Source organism: Chelonia mydas, chromosome 8 (genome assembly GCF_015237465.2).
Source record: "Chelonia mydas isolate rCheMyd1 chromosome 8, rCheMyd1.pri.v2, whole genome shotgun sequence".
Taxonomy (NCBI): Eukaryota; Metazoa; Chordata; order Testudines; family Cheloniidae; genus Chelonia; species Chelonia mydas.
Genome location: NC_057854.1, coordinates 75,996,148 through 76,013,093, shown reverse-complemented (window position 1 = coordinate 76,013,093; position 16,946 = coordinate 75,996,148). Strand labels below are relative to the sequence as shown.

Below are 16,946 nucleotides of genomic sequence, written 5' to 3'. Positions count from 1 at the left end.
CAAGCTTGGATTGAGAGACATTGGCAGCTGTCTGTTTTTGCAGGCCTTGCTTTTAAAAAACAAAACAAAACCACCACCACAGCTTTTCTGCTATGCCATTTAGCAATGGGTGAGACTGCAAATGTGTATCTGTCCAGTAATAAAGCAATTAGTTATAAATGTGGAAGAAACTATGAGGGTATAAGGAAGCAACATATTTCCACCTATGTCATTTTACCAGGATCCTATGCTTGTTTAACATGCACAGATAGCTAAAATAGCTAAATAAAAAAAAAATATTACTGACGCTTACAAATAAAAGATCAACTGGGATCAAGATAAGTACAGTAACATATGATATACATAAGTCTGGAATGGGGGTGCAGTATGAGAGGCTGTTGGGGTGTGGGTATAAGTACAGTATATAGAGTACATCAAAAATGCCAGTTAGATCTAGCTACCTAAATTATGCCCTTTCATATCCAGATGCCAGTAATAAAACAAGAAACAAATCTTTAAGACACCTTCTACTTTTTAAATCAATTTTCTTCCAAATCAAGTTCATGTTGCTGTACATACATCATTTTCTGTAGGACTGTGGAAATAAAAACTTTATAGTGGTGACCACTGGTGCCATTTTAGGGCTCCATTCTCCCCCACATGAGAATAACCTACAAAGGGGCAGAAGAAACTTGCCAAGTTTCATAAGAATTCTTCCATTTGGGGCAGTATTTGAAAGACAAAGATCTAACCCCCAGGATTTGCAGATATCATGGGATCCACAAGAATCTCAGTATGTGCCAGAGATACAGGACCATCTACATGGAGAGCCTATGCCTCTGCACTGGATCCAATAGCCCTTACCTTTTTTTCTGAATACCTACATTGGATAGGGTGACCAGATAGCAAGTGTGAAAAATCAGGATGGGGGTAGGGGGTAATCGGTACCCCTGTAAGAAAAAGCTCCAAAAATGGGGACTGCCTCTATAAAATCGGGACATCTGTCATCCTAACATTGGAACCACACTGCAAGCAACTCATCAACCTCAGCTACCTGTGGGACCTGCTAGAAGAGGTGTTCCATATTACCAAGTGACAAGATAGAGTGGGTTAACTTCCAGGGGTTTTTACCATTAGATTTGGGAGGTAGAATCTAGAGGAGCCCAGCCCCTGTCCTGCACCTTCCAGCCGCAGAGAGATAGAATCCTGTACGTCTACCACTGAGATGCTGCTGCAGTGTTGGTTAGAAGTCAGGATTGTACCTCCAAAGGCACATCCTCATCCTGAAGACCCCAGGGGAATATGATGCCAATAGGGGGTCTAAGGTTTCCATATAATGAAATAAAATACAGCATTTTATTTCACTACAACAATGCAGGAGATGCATAATCACTGGAAAATTGGTAAGTATATTTTATTCATGTTACAGTTACTCAATTATCTTCTAATGGCTTGGATCACCACTTCTATTGCTTTCTGTACAGAATAATTTCTTAGTGCCACCCCTGCACCCCCTGCCTGAAGCCAGCCCCGCCTCCAGCCACCCCCTGCCCTGCCTCCAGCCACCGCCTGCAACCCCTGCCCGCAGCCAGCCATTGCCTCCAGCCACCGCCTGCAACCCCTGCCCGCAGCCAGCCCTTGCCTCCAGCCACCGCCTGCAACCCCTGCCCGCAGCCAGCCCCTGCCTCCAGCCACCCCTGCACCCCCTGCCCGTCTCCAGCCACCCCTGCACCCCCGCACCCCCTGCCCGCAGCCAGCCCCTGCCTCCAGCCACCCCCTGCACCCAGCCAGCCTCTGCCTCCAGCCACCTCCTGCACCCCCTGCCCGCAGCCAGCCCCTGCCTCCAGCCACCCCCTGCCGCACCCACCACCCTGCCCGCAGCCAGCCCCTGCCTCCAGCCACCCCCTGCACCCCCTGCCCGCAGCCAGCCCCTGCCTCCAGCCACCCCCTGCACCCCCTGCCCGCAGCCAGCCATTGCCTCCAGCCACGCCTGCACCACCTGCCCGCAGCCAGCCATTGCCTCCAGCCACCGCCTGCACCCCCTGCCTGCAGCCAGCCCCAGTCTCCAGCCACCCCTGCACCCCATGCCCGCAGCCAGCCCGTCTCCAGCCATCTCTGCACCCCCTGCCCGCAGCCAGCCTCTGCCTTCAGCCACCCCCTGCCCGCAGCCAGCCCCTGCCTCCAGCCACCCTGCACCCCCTGCCTGCAGCCAGCCCATCTCCAGCCAGCCCTGCCCGCAGCCAGCCCCTGCCTCCAGCCACCCCCTGCACCCCTGCCCGCAGCCAGCCCCTGCCTCCAGCCACCCCCTGCACCCCTGCCCGCAGCCAGCCCCTGCCTCCAGCCACCCCCTGTACCTCCTGCCTCCAGCCACCCACCAGCAGCCAGCCCCTGCCTCCAGCCACCCTCTGCACCCCTGCCCGCAGCCAGCCCCTGCCTCCAGCCACCCTCTGCACCCCTGCCTGCAGCCAGCCCCTGCCTCCAGCCACCCCCTGTACCTCCTGCCCGCAGCCAGCCCCTGCCGCACCCCCTGCCCTGCCCGCAGCCAGCCCCTGCCTCCAGCCACCCCCGCACCCAGCCCCTGCCGCACCCCCTGCCCTGCCCACAGCCAGCCCCTGCCGCACACACCTCTTGCCCTGCCTGCACCAGCCCGTCTCCAGCCACCCCTGCCCGCAGCCAGCCCCTGCCCTGCCCGCAGCCAGCCCGTCTCAGCAACCCCCGCACTCCCTGCCCGCCGCCAGCCCCTGCCGCACGCACCCCCTGCCCTGCCCGCACCATCCCGTCTCAGCCACCCCCGCACCCCTGCCCACACCAGCCCCTGCCACACCCCTGCCCTGCCTGCAGCTAGCCCTGCCCCATGCCCATCTGCAGCTGGCCCCACGTTCCCTGGTGCCCTGCAGTTCCCAGGGCAGTAACCTTGCACATCTGCTTCAATGAGGGGGGCATGGAGCAGCTGGGACCCACACATGTGCACACCCTAGGGTGACCAGACAGCAAGTGTGAAAAATCAGGACATGGGGTGGGGGGGTAATAGGAGCCTATATAAGAAAAAAAAACCCAAAATTGGGACTGTCCCTATAAAATCGGGACATCTGGTCACTCTAGCACACCCCCAGGGAGTGGCGGGGACCCACAAATGTGAAACGGAGCTCATTTCTAGTTCAGGCCCATCTTTTTAAAAAAGAACTTTAGGCAGAGTTAACATACATCCGTATTTTCCCAGACAGGTCAGGCTTTTTGGTTCTTAAATCGCCGTCCGGGAGGAATTTTTAAATTTTAAATATTTAAATACGGACGTATGATAATGCTGGTGGTACAAAAAATACATACTGGGGCACATCCCTTAAATCAGAACTTTTTATAGGGAACCGGTTGTTAAGATTTTGGCAGCTCATCACTGCCCATATCTACTTTAGCGACACCATCATAGGACCCAGCCAGCCATCAGAAGCTCATTTACTGCACATCCACTAATGTGATATGCCAACATGTGCCAGCAATGCCCTTCTGCCATGTACATTGTCCAAACTGGACAGTCTCTATGTAAAATCGGACATCAGGAATGGTAACATACAAAAGCCAGTAGAACACTTCAATCTTCCTGGACATTCTATAACAGATTTAAAAGTAGCCATCCTTCAACAAAAAAACTTCAAACGCAGACTTCAAAGAGAAACTGCAGAACTACAATTCATTTGCAAACTTAACACCATCAATTTGGGCTTGAATAGGGACTAGGAGTGGCTGGCTCACTACAAAAGCACATCTTCCCTCTCTTGGTATTGACACCTCCTCATCAATTATTGGGAGTGGACAACATCCACCCTGACTAAATTGGCCTTCAACATTGGTTCTCCATTTGTAAGGTAACTCCATTCTCTTCATGTGCCAATATATATTTATGTCTGTATCTGTAATTTTCACTCCATGCATCTGAAGAAGTGGATTTTTTACCCACGAAAGCTTATGCCCACATAAATCTGTTAGTCTTTAAGGTGCCACCGGAGTCCTGGTTGTTTTTGTGAATACAGACTAATATGGCTACAAGAACATAAGAATGGCCAGACTGGCTCAGACCAAAGGTCCATCCAGCCCAGTATCCTGTCTACCGACAGTGGCCAATGCCAGGTGCCCTAGAGGTAGTGAACCTAACAGGTAATGATCTAGTGATCTTTCTCCTGCCACCCATCTCCACCCTCTGACAAACAGAGGCTAGGAACACCATTCCTTACCCATCCTGGCTAATAGCCAGTAATGAACTTAACCTCCTTGAATTTATCCAGTTCTCTTTTAAACCCTATTATAGTCCTAGCCTTCACAACCTCCTCAGGCAAGGAGTTCCACAGGTTGATTGTGTGTTGACTGAAGAAGAAATTCCTTTTATTTGTTTTAGACCTGCTACCCATTAATTTAATTTGGTGACCCCTAGTTCTTATATTATGGGAACAAGTAAATAACTTTTTCTTATTCACTTTCTCCACACCACTCATGATTTTATATAGCCCTATCGTATCCCCCCTTAGTTTCCTCTTTTTCAAGCTGAAAAGTCCTAGCCTCTTTAATCTCTCCTCATATGGGACCCGTTCCAAACCCCTAATCATTTTAGTTGCCCTTTTCTGAAACTTTTCTAATGCCAGTATATCTCTTTTGAGATGAGAGGACAACGTCTGTACACAGTATTCAAGATGTGGGCGTACCATGGATTTATATAAGGGCAATAAGATATTCTCCATTTTATTGATTCCTATCATCCTGTTTGCTTTTTTGACTGCCACTGCGTAGACATCTTTAGAGAACTATCCATGATGACTCCAAGATCTTTCTCCTGATTAGTTGTAGCTAAATTAGCCCCCATCATATTGTATGTATAGTTGGGGTTATTTTTTCCAATGTGCATTACTTTACATTTATCCACATTAAATTTCATTTGCCATTTTGTTGCCCAATCACTTAGTTTTGTGAGATCTTTTTGAAGTTCTTCACAGTCTGCTTTGGTCTTAACTGTCTTGAGCAGTTTAGTATCATCTGCAAACTTTGCCACCTCACTGCTTACCCCTTTCTCCAGATCATTTATGAATAGGTTCAATAGGATTGGTCCTAGGACTGACCCTTGGGGAACACTAGTTACCCCTCTCCATTCTGAGAATTTACCATTTATTCCTTCCCTTTGTTCCCTGTCTTTTAACCAGTTCTTAATCCATGAAAGGATCTTCCCTCTTATCCCATGACAACTTAATTTACGTAAGAGCCTTTGGTGAGGGACCTTGTCAAAGGCTTTCTGGAAATCTAAGTACACTATGTTCACTGGATCCCCCTTGTCCACATGTTTGTTGACCCCGTCAAAGAACTCTAATAGATTAGTAAGATATGATCTCCCTTTACAGAAACCATGTTGACTTTTGCGCAACAATTTATGTTCTTCTATGTGTCTGACAATTTTATTCCTTACTATTGTTTCAACTAATTTGCCCGGTACTGACGTTAGACTTACCAGTCTGCGATTACCAGGATCATCTCTAAAGCCCTTCTTAAATATTGGCGTTACATTAGCTATCTTCCAGTCATTGGGTACAGTAGCTAATTTAAAGGACAGGTTACAAACTATAGCTAATAGTTCCGCAATTTCACATTTGAGTTCCTTCAGAACTCTCGAGTGAATGCCATCGGGTTCTGGTGACTTGTCACTGTTAAGTTTCTCAATTAATTCCAAAACCTCCTCTAGTGACACTTCAATCTGTGACAATTTCTCAGATTTGTCACCTACAAGAGATGACTCAGGTTTGGGAATCTCCCTAACATCCTCAGCTGTGAAGACAGAAGCAAAGAATTAATTTAGTTTCTCCGCGATGACTTTATCGTCTTTAAGTGCTCCTTTTGTATCTTGATCGTCCAGGGGCCCCACTGGTTGTTTAGCACGCTTCCTGCTTCTGATGTACTTAAAAAACATTTTGTTATTACCTTTTGAGTTTTTGGCTAGCTGTTCTTCAAACTCCTTTCTGACTTTTCTTATTACATTTTTACATTTAATTTGGCAGTGTTTATGCTCCTTTCTATTTACCTCACTAGGATCTGACTTCCACTTTTTAAAAGATGCCTTTTTATCTCTCGCTGCTGCTTTTACATGGTTGTTAAGTCACGGTGGCTGTTTTTTAGTTCTTTTACTGTGTTTTTTAATTTGGGGTATACATTTAAGTTGAGCCTCTATTATGGTGTCTTTGAAAAGTGTCCATGCAGAATGAATCCTCTGTTATCCATGGAACAGGTACAGTATGTGCTTCCTCTGGTAAGCTTCCCCAAACTGTTCCAGAAGTTTGCCTAAAATCCTAAGAGTGGAAATCTCTTGTGGAGGGAGGATAGTTCGGTTTCTATCTCAGTTCAGTCCAGTAGGAATTGGATTGACACTACCAACTCATTTAATATAGGCCACCAAACCAAACAGCCATCAGATGGGGAAAAATAACAAACTTTGGTTACTAACAAAAATGGGCTGAATTTGGTATAGTGACTTTTTTTTTTAAACTACCAGTCTCAAGTTGTCTAGTTCCCCTGATTTATTTTAACAGAAAATGAAAGTTCAAAATGGCCCATTTGCTAGAGAAGCAGAATTGAGAGGCGCAGCCACTGGATCACAGGAACAGGAGAACAGGACTAGACTTCAAAGCAGCACCAGTTATGAAAGCAAGAAATGACATTTACAGGATTTTGGCAGCTTCTTTAGGCAAAAACCTGTAGCATCTGAAACAGGGGTTAAAAACTGCACCAAAATAGAATAAAAGTTTCATTCCCCTTCCCCCATTTTCCTTATCCTGCCTGCTTTTCATAACAAGATTAGTTTGATACAGACCAAACTTGTTTTTAAATGAAATGTAAAAACCCATTTTAAAATTGACAAAGTTCAGTTTATAATCACAATAAAATGATTTTGGGTACATATGACTGGCCTTAAATCATGCTCCTATAGCGGGTGTGCACTTTGTCTCCAGACTTGTGCTTAATGAACACATGGAGGCATGCTCTAGTGGCCAATAATGCACACCCTGTAGTATCTTATTGCTTAAAAAGCAAATAATGCAGCAGCATACAAAGTTACATATATTGCCATTGTAAAAGGGTTGAATATGAGCTGATAATAGATATTGGTGACAGTCATGGTAGAGTGGATAAATCACTACATAAATCATTCCTAGTACAATACAGTTACAGTAATAATACTGTACATATGGTAAGGGGCCCAACTAGGGAAAAACATTCTTCCACACCCAGCTTAGTCATTTAAGAGCTCTGTTTTAAATACTTTTCCTCTCAGTTATTAAAACAGCATAATGCATATGTGTACTAACTTCCAACCTTAAGAAACCTGCCTCCGACTAAGGATTTCTTTTTTGGCCCCCTTCTCCCTCCTGCCTGGAATATACCACTTTCAACATCAGTAAACATGGTAAAGCAGGTGCTTTTGGAAGTCTGCTTTTAGAGGGGCTCAAGAAGTCAGTTTGCAGATTCAGCGCCTTGACTGCTGGAGGCTAGAAAGACAGCCGGGCTATGGGAATAGCATCCTCCTCACGCTCTGGCAGAGAAAGCCCTTGAATGTGATTCTCTGAGCATCCCTAATGGTTACCCTCAAAGCAGAGCAGACAGCCTTAGAGACTGCCTAATCTGTATTCTACCGCTACAGGGAATTCTAAAGGAAGAGAAGACAAGAACTAAGAAGGAGATAGTCAAGGTAAATGAATGGAAGGAAGAACTGCTATTTTTGATGAACTTCACACACCCAACTGTTGCGATGCAGAAGACAGTCTCCATGTGGCTACATTTCATTTGCTGCATCACAAGATATATGGCTGAAGTTTTAAAAAATGGGAATTGAAAGTTAAAGGGATGAGGCTGCCTTCCAAGGAACCCCTCACAAGACCTGATATGCATAGGGGACATACCAAGGTCAGGGCTGGAGACAGGAAGTGTGTGTCAGGGCAGGGATGAAGCTCGCAGTACTGTAGAGATTCTGGGCAGCACTGTGTCCCATAATCAGGCACTTTGAGCTGTCTAAATTATGCTAGAAGTTGTGCAGCAGCCTAGAACTGGGAGGGCATAAAAGTGGTTTAAAGATGCCATAGCCGCTTCTCCCCTGGACGATCAGTTTTGTGCTGTGCCTCTTAGCGTGCATCTACACAATAGGATTCTTTTGGAAGAGTGCAGTGTACATACACGCATAGCCCCCCTAGCACAGGTATAAACAACAGTGTAGACAGAGAGGCATGGATTAAGCCAGTGAAGATACCCTACATGTTCTCTATTGGACCAAGCCCATGCCTTCCTGCTACACTGCTATTTTGAGCAGTGTAAGGTCATACTGCCTCCCGCTGCAGGAGCCTTGCCACTTTGCAGGAAAAGAGTCCAGCAGTGGGAAAAGGCTGTCAGCTCACTGCTGCTGGAACCCTTCCCCATCTCAGGGAAAGACTTTGGCAGCAGGAAACTCCCCGCTGCTGGAGCCCTTTTCTGGAACAAGGAAAGTCTCCAGGAGTCAGGAAAGGTTCTGGTGGCAGGGGAGGCAGGAGGGGGAAAGGCTGAGCCTTTTCCCTGTTGCCTCCCCCTGACTGAGCCTTTCCTCGCTGCAATGAAAGGCTCTGGTAGTGGGGAACAGCGGAAGCCTTCCCCTACTTGTCTCCCCTCTATCAGAGCCTTTCACTGATATGTGTAGCTACACTCCACAGTGTGGACACAGTATGTTTTTCATTCTGGTATGTAGCTACACATACACTTCACACAGCTGAAAGTGGTGTATAATGTAGACATAACCTTAAAGGTGCAGCTCAGAGTTTCACCCACGGTTTCTAAATACATATAGAGGCAACTAAAACAAGCTGCCACTTTTTTTCAAATGTGATCGGTACCCAGTAGCTCTAACTCAAGAATTCACCACTTGCGAATAAAGCTGGTTGAAATTTTCTGAACAAATTTTTGTTGCTGTTCAAAAATACCCTATACTAAAAACATGAAACACATTTTTCATAAATTGTCAGTGTTATCAAAATGGTTATGATTTTCCATGGTGAAACATTTTGATAAATGTCTCAGTAACATTTTTAATTAAAAAATTCCCCAGAGAATTTCAGATTCTTCTGTTTTCAGAAATTTGGGGTCCATTTTGAACACTTCAGCATGACAACAAATTTGACATTTCCAAGTTTTTCATGAAAATGTCTATTTTTCAACCAGCTCTACTCATTGTGAGTAAAGCAACTACCCCAAATTCATTCCAATAATATTTTTATACCACAACACACTTTCACATATTTCTTATATCTTTTGTAAAAGGTTCTGCAAATATATAAACCAAGTTAACATACATAAAATACCTTTAAAATGTTAGATCCATAGACATTTAGGTCAGAAGGGACCATTATGATCCAATCCATGTTCATGACATTTATAATATTTACTTTGACATGATGCATTTATAAATTTAAATATTAAACTATAAAGAAAATAAAAGTTGTCCATACATAATTAACTTTAAAATTGCCTGATTCAAGTTTTTCTGCAGACCTCCCTCAATGATTCTGTCTGCACTACAATGCAAGAAACCTGAATTTAATTCTCTGGTTAATCTGACTTCTCAGAGGAAGATGGCACCATATGATATGTGCTGAGGCTGTGGGAGAAGGGAGCATGTGGTCCAAGGATCACTGTGCAGCAAATTAGAAACTGTTGGTTGTGACTTGCTTTACAGCTTACCAGTTTTCTGGGCCCAACTAAGGTTGGTGCAACATGATACTGAGGAAGGAGGAGGAGAGGGATTGTTAAGGACCATTAACAAAAGTGAACCACTTCATAACATTTTCATAAATGGGTGGATTTTTTTAAGTCCAGAAGATAACATGATCCAACTCAGGAGGATTCCATTTTTTAAAGAGTAATTGACCACGTTCAGAGTTGCAAACTCAGAACATCATGGCAACAATCAGAATACAACTCAAAGCCTTCTGCTCCAAAAAGTGCAGGCCCCCTCCACGTGAGCAAAGGGAGAATCTTCTTTAGCTAATATCTGTATAGAGTATACAGTTGAACTCTACAGATTCTGCAGAGAGGGCAATGCTCCATATAATCAGTCTACTAATTACTAAAACATTCTGAAGTGTTTTCATTGATATGGAAACACAAATAAATGGGAAAAGGAGAGCTGTTTGTAAATCCAATGAAGTACAGACATCTTCCTTGGTTTGAGAGACAAGAGGAACAGAACAATCACTCTAAATAAATGGAAAGAATTATATATGATTTAATATTTCTCTACATACTGGGTACCTTTATGTGTGTGTTCACTTCTCAGGGTCTGCCTCTGAAAATAAAGAAAGCCTTCCTGACACACACACACACACACACACACACACACACACACACACACACACACACACACACACACAGAAGAGGTTTCTCCTTGACAGAAATACTGTTCAGAGTGATTGATTTAAAAGTGCTGAACTCATATTCAGAGTCTGAAATCCAGGAACCACCAGCTGGGCTGGGATTCAAAATTATAAGGATGGAGTGAGTTTTTGAGTTGTGATGCATTAAGCACTGGAGGCAATTGCTTTTCTCACCTATCCCACAAGGGAAGGAGGAAGGGAAACATTTAAGAATTAAGAAAAGAAATCTTAGGACTATTGAGTTACTGCATCTCGTACTGCTAGAGGCAGAATCACGGTTTGCATTAGAAGGGAACTTCACTGAAGAATTTAAATAAATCTTTCTTTAACAGTGAGTCATTTGAAAAAGGAGTATTGGAAGACACAATAAATAAGAGAAAGCTGTGTGTATTAATCAGTTCAAAAAGGCTATGTTCAAGTGTCTGAAGTTCACTCATCATATTAGGGTCCAAAAGAGGTCCCTGTTGCAGCTGAATATCCACTGAGTTGAGGGAGGGATATTGTGAAGCAGGCACTCAGGGGGACTCTCTACATACTGTATGTTACTAAGGTCACCTTCTTTTAATATCGTAAGTGAATGGATTTTTTAAATCCAGTTTACTGATGGCTACTTAAACTCTCTGTTTACTTTTGTCATTTCTCTGAGATTGTTCAAGGAAAAACACTGATTGTTTGTTTGTAGTCAGTTTCACTTTCAGAAACTCAGTGCTGCAGAGCTTGAAGTTCCAGCGAGAGACTGTTTGTTTAAAAGTAGCTCATTTCAGTGGAACTAAAATCCGCAAACATCTCAATCTGCCAAAGGTTTTATAAAAGCTTGTGTAGTACACTTACATTTTAGGTCAAACTTAAGTTGACAGTGTCTCGTTAGCACATATTCAATGAATTTACACAAGATGAATTTATGCCATCATGTTATCTGAACCATTGGATTAATTTGCAAATTATGAAATTTAATAGAAAATTACATCAGTATTCTTCCTATTTTTTATAATTGAGTTTATAGTTTCCTTACATGCTTGTTTTTCCATTGCAATGTAAAAGGATAATGAAGTCTTGTTTGTGTATGTATATATATGAAAAGGGAAGAGGAAAAATAAGTTATAATGTACTACTCAAATAATTGTCTCAAAGGCTTATTTTTCCAAGCTCTCTTTCTAGTAAGTTGCAGAGCACTGCCAATTCCAGAGCACACTTTCTGTCAAGTCATGGACTGTAAACCCTGAACAAAGAATAATCAGCAAAGTACTGTGCTGTGTAACCTTTACAATATTCATAAAATACATAAATGAACAAATAAATATCTCCTGATGGATGAGCCAACCAGCAAATATCCCACAAATTCTTCCCCACCCCTATATCCACAGCTGCCATCTGACACTACTCCCACAAGTACAGCTGCCAAAAGACCTTGGGCCTCATTCTCCAATTTCTTGCACTTTCTGTAGCCATTCACGCCTGTGCAAAGGGAGTGTAATATGCATACAAAATGTTACTTTTCAGATCTGGAGATATTTTATATACACTTTCCATGGGTGCAAATATCCACAGTGGTCAGTTGACTAAGAAACATCTGCTTTTCACTGTATATCATCTCCACCTGCTTTGATGATCTGCATAATATTTCCTAATGACCCTTTTTCTAATATTTATAGCATTCAGAAGCTCAGGGTGGACACAAGTAATTTTCCATGAATGGTGTAGAGTTGTGGTACATCTCCTAGAGGTACCTGTCCCTTCTTTGATACCTGTTCCTAAAGTCTTCTGTCAGAGTTCCTCAGATTTCCCAATGAAATGTGTACCATACAAATTTTTCTAATCTACGGTTATCAGAATGTTGTCAATCTCATTTTCTCATGGTGTACGTAAGGCAGTTTACTTGGTGCTCATTATTCTTATTGACAAGTCCAGATGCCACACAAACTGCTCAAAACAACCTATCCATTTTAGCCATGTCAATTTATCATCAACCAAGTATTTCGGGCAGATATCATCAATATCAGCCTCACTGCTCTAGAAAAGTAACATCTGTTCTTTTACAGGCTCTTTCTATTAGTTTTTTCCCCACAGCTCTTTTCTGCCTTTCCTCCGTATGTGAATGTGATCCTGGCCCATTCTGCTTTACTGAGATCTGGACCACCTTGCTGAAGCTGCTCTGTTTTTGAGGTGCATCCCAGTTTCTCTGCAAAGCCAATGGAGTTTTCTCTTCTTTGCTGTGCATGTTTGTCTCTGAGCCTGATTCAAAGCTACACCTGAGCACTTCTTAGCATGGGGTTGTAATTTTACCAGGAGTCTTGGGATATGTGGGGTTTTCTTAATGGTTCCCATGATATCCTTATTTCTGCCTCCAATATTGTAAAGTTTTGCCCTTATACAATATGGCAGCTATCTCCCATTACTGTCAGTAGAAATGAAGCCACAGGTGTTCTTCAGCAAAGTGGCCTCTGTCTTCTTAACCTTTGCAGATGAAAATGAGGCTGCCCTCAATAAAGATGGCCACCACCTCTCATTGCTTCCAGGGGGGCTGAAACTAAATTGCCATCAGGGAAGATGGTAGCCCCTTAGTTACCAAGAAGAGGCAGCCAGGTAGAGGACAGGAGAATGTGGAAGTATTGGGAATGAGACTGTGGACGCAGAAAGGAAGGGGATATTTAGGAAGGAGGACAGAAAACAGAGTCTGGAATGAGGGGACCAGGAAGCAGATTCAGGGAGGCCGGATGAGAAGATCCAGGGGAAAGTGGCACGGTAAAGAAGGAGAATGTGATGGGGAGCAAGGGGAGAAGCGCAAGTGAATGAGAAGCACAAGTGAATACAGGCCAGAGGTAGGCAGAGGACTGTGGAGGGAGTATGCGAGTGGGCAGCTTCCTATCTTGTGTAGGTAGCAAGAAGGATAGCTTGGCAGGTCCCCATACCCGTGAGGTTGAAAAGGACATGAGCAGCCCGCACCAAGTAGCAAACAGCCTTTTTGAGAGTATAATCAGGGTTGAACTTAAGAGTCCAAAATGTGTTAAGGTTCACTTGTAGGTTCAATCCCACAGTCCTAACTCCTATTTAAACTTCCATTTGCGTCACTGGCAGTTTGGCCTGAGTTAGGACTGTAGGATCAGGTCTTTGTGGAGACAATTAACACAATTTCCTAAGCACGTAAGTAGTACCTGCAAAAAAATGTAGTATCAGTCAACAAGTAAAATGGCATTAAAAAAAAAAGAATAAAAAGAAAATTGCTCTTGGAACAATGACCAATTGATCCTGGAAGGATGATGGGTGGGTTTTTAGTCACATTGTAAACCTGGGTCACTTTGTACTCCATTTGTCTCCCACCTGTAGCAGTTCATCTCTGTATAAAAGCATGATTTGCAGCTTTCATCCAATATGTTTAATTTAGTGCTAATGACAGAGGTATCTAAGACGAAGGTGTGGCCAACTGTTCTCTTCTTTCCTCTTTTGTCCTGTCACCACCCTGCCAAGATCGCTCTTGGATAGCAATACAATCCTACTCAATTTTATCTGCATTTTTAAAATTAAGTCTGTATATACCAGGTTAGTATTTCCTATTTTGATGGCGATAATATTCTCAAAGCTGTTATTTGTAAGAGCCAAGCAAAAGTTTTATTAATGTTGATTGGTATCTATTACCTGCCTAACTTGTCTCTGGAGTTCTGACTCATGTCCAGTGACCTCAAACAGCTGTTACAGATATTAATATAATTATAGCAATAGATACATTGTGGGCCAAATTCCATGCTGTGCAACCTCACTAGAGTCAATGGGGTTGCATGAGGTGTAAGTAGGTTAAATACCTCATCCTATGTCTTGGTTTTCGCCCTTCTTTTTAAATGTACATGTGTTGAATTTGCCTTCGTTGCTGTTGTCATGTGAATTTTTTTTCAAAATTTCAAAATAGTTGTCAAGGCAAATTTTAAAAGTTATGGACCAGGTTTTCAGCTGGTGTAAACCAGCGTAGCTCAGTTACTCCCATTTATGCCAGCTGAAAATCTGACCCAGCATCTCAGAACGCTAATCTACCATAGTTACAAATTCTGCTGTATGTATTAACTCTGGAAGATCAAAAAATGGAGCTCTGTTTATTTATATACATTTTCCCCCCATTATCCCCCCCTTCCTTCCATTTTTTGGACAATGCCACTTCCAACAACCAAGGAGTAATCTAAGAAGTCAAGGACCTAGAACCCCTCATGCTTTCACGGATCCTACCCTTGCGTAATTTTCCATAACAGCCCAAGTTCTCCTTTGAGGCCAAAAATGCATACATCCAGCTGGTACCAACAATGTGCACCTTCTTTCTTATACCTTTTATCTTGCAGAATATGGGCTCATGACACACTCACAGTACCTTTGTACACAGACACAGCACTGTCTCTTTTGGGGGACAGACCCAAAACATCATACATTTGCTAAAGCTATGAAATAATAAAAAATTCCTATTCAATACTGAATAAGCACTTCAGACAAACACATTTTCATAACCATTCCTTTCTCCAAGATCCTGGTTTTGGTAACAAAATATTAAAAGAGAAAAACATTAAACTTGAAACAACAGGCACTGAAATTGTAAAGTTTCATTCTGTTTCCTCTTTCCCGGCCCTCCTCTCCTCCCCTGATAAAAATACAGGCTATGGTAGATACAGTCAGGTATTCTTTAGCTTAATTATGAAGAACATAGTTACCTGCATGGATAATAGGGGTTGACTCAGGATAGCTTTTTAAAGATTCATAACTATTGTCCATTGTCTAGTTCTTTCACTGTTTGAAAAGTGTCTTTTGTTAAAGCCTTTTTCCCCCACATATGTTCCTGCAAAATTGATCTGACGTTCTTCTCCTTATTGTGTTTTCTTCCAAATCCTACCATAGCAGTCTGGGCACAAGTCCAACAGTTATAAATGAAAACTTCTTCATGCAGCACAATGTCAGCATCACAGATCAGCAACTAAAATACTGTCCCTCTGTCCTGAATCCAGACTTTAGAATACACCATGACAACAAGCTGCTTCTTTCACTTTAGCAATACAGCAGAAGTTTGTTTGTGTAGGAAGTTGAAGCATCTCGGACCAATGAGCTTTCACTGTGGGCTTTGCCCTAGGCAGAGATGAGTCTCAATTGGAAACAGGAACTGAAAGTACGTTTAGTTAAGCCTGCTTTCCCTCTAACCAATCTAGCTGTCTAAGTAAATGCCTGACCTTGTTGTATAAGCTTCAGTCATAGATACAGTAGACTAATGTATTGGCTATTTAAAAAAATAAATAAATGAAGTTTTATTGTGGATTACTATGCTTTCCTGAAATTTTTTTTATAATTAAAAACATCTGAAAGACATTTCAATATATCACAAACAAGAGGAAATCCAAAGCACGTGACTTCTAAGAAAATGATGCAACTGTAAGTCTGTGCCAAAATTTACAGTAATTTGTTTTTTGTATTTATTTATTTATTGATTGAAGGGGAATGGATGGAGGAAGAGGCAATAATGAGTGAACTATAAGTACAGGATTATGCTAAATTGGAGAACTATTACTTCATAAAAATATTGTAATTACTTCTGGCAGGATTTTTTTTAGACATTACACATGAGTGAAACCTCTAAAATAATTTATTTTCCAAAATTAATTGGTTTCCTGGTAAATGTCTTTCTGGAATGAACAACTAATTACAAAAATCCAGACACAAATAGAAGGCTACAAGTTAGAAAGAGACAGAAAGAGGGAGAAAGTTTCTTTAGGGTGACTTTAGATAAAAGAAAATGTTACTTAAACACTGCTAGATATTCAGTCCTTCTGCCTCTTAATTCATATCATTAGGAGGACACAGCCTAGCATGGCAGCCCTAAAGTAAAAAGCTAGCAGCTAGACACACTTCTCTGTTAAACTTCTTAATTTGAGTACTCCATTGTCTTAAAAGTGCAACATTTTATTGATTTAAAAGAACAAAAAAACTTCACATAAATGCCCCAACAGTTACAAGAAAGCCAACATGTTACAAAGCTCAAAATAAATAAAGTGGTACATGTGGGAAATGTTTACAACCAGACCCAAAAATCATAGGAAACTTTAAACTGGTCTTATGTTCACTCCAAGGAAAGATGGACATTTTAATATAATGCTGAACTTAAAAACTCCCTGAACTTTGGGTATTTAAGATTTTGGTTCAGCCCATGAGAGGTAGGGAACAGCCATAAAGTTTTCATCTGGGCTTAGATCCAAGGTCACCAAAATTCTGTGGGTATTTGAATCCAGAATTCTAGGTCAGGCCCAAATCTAAGTTTGCACATCTTTTGAATGAAGCTGCACTCACAGAGTGTGCTGTCATTTTCTTTCCCTCCCTAACTTTTCATAGCACTAAGAGAGAGAACAGGTTTGATTGTTTCCAGATTGCAAAATGGCAAGAAAGTGGTGATTACTGAACAGGGCTGAGACACAAAGCGTTTGAACAGTGAGGGCTGAAACCAAAGTCCATCGATCTCAATCATGAACTCAGGCTCTCAGCAATCAGCTACTTAAGGCTGTAGGGGTGGGCTGTTTTCCCTCCTTTTCT

At 42.6% G+C, this 16,946-nt stretch overlaps 1 protein-coding gene across 7 annotated transcripts in view; it reads right to left on the bottom strand.

Moving 5' to 3' along the window:
• Window positions 1-15,618, bottom strand: part of LOC114021517 — a 201,641-nt gene extending 186,023 nt beyond the window's left edge. For 3 of the 7 annotated variants that reach the window (XM_043552710.1, XM_043552713.1, XM_043552711.1), the window contains exon 1: window positions 15,086-15,527. In XM_043552710.1, the coding sequence (XP_043408645.1) occupies window positions 15,086-15,146 (61 nt within the window). In that variant the 5' untranslated portion in view covers window positions 15,147-15,527. Of the gene's footprint in view, window positions 1-10,271; window positions 10,313-15,085 lie in introns of all 7 variants that reach the window. The other 4 variants (XM_043552709.1, XR_006292632.1, XM_027830917.3 and 1 more) reach the window with 4 other exon arrangements.
• Window positions 15,619-16,946: the final 1,328 nt, after the last annotated feature.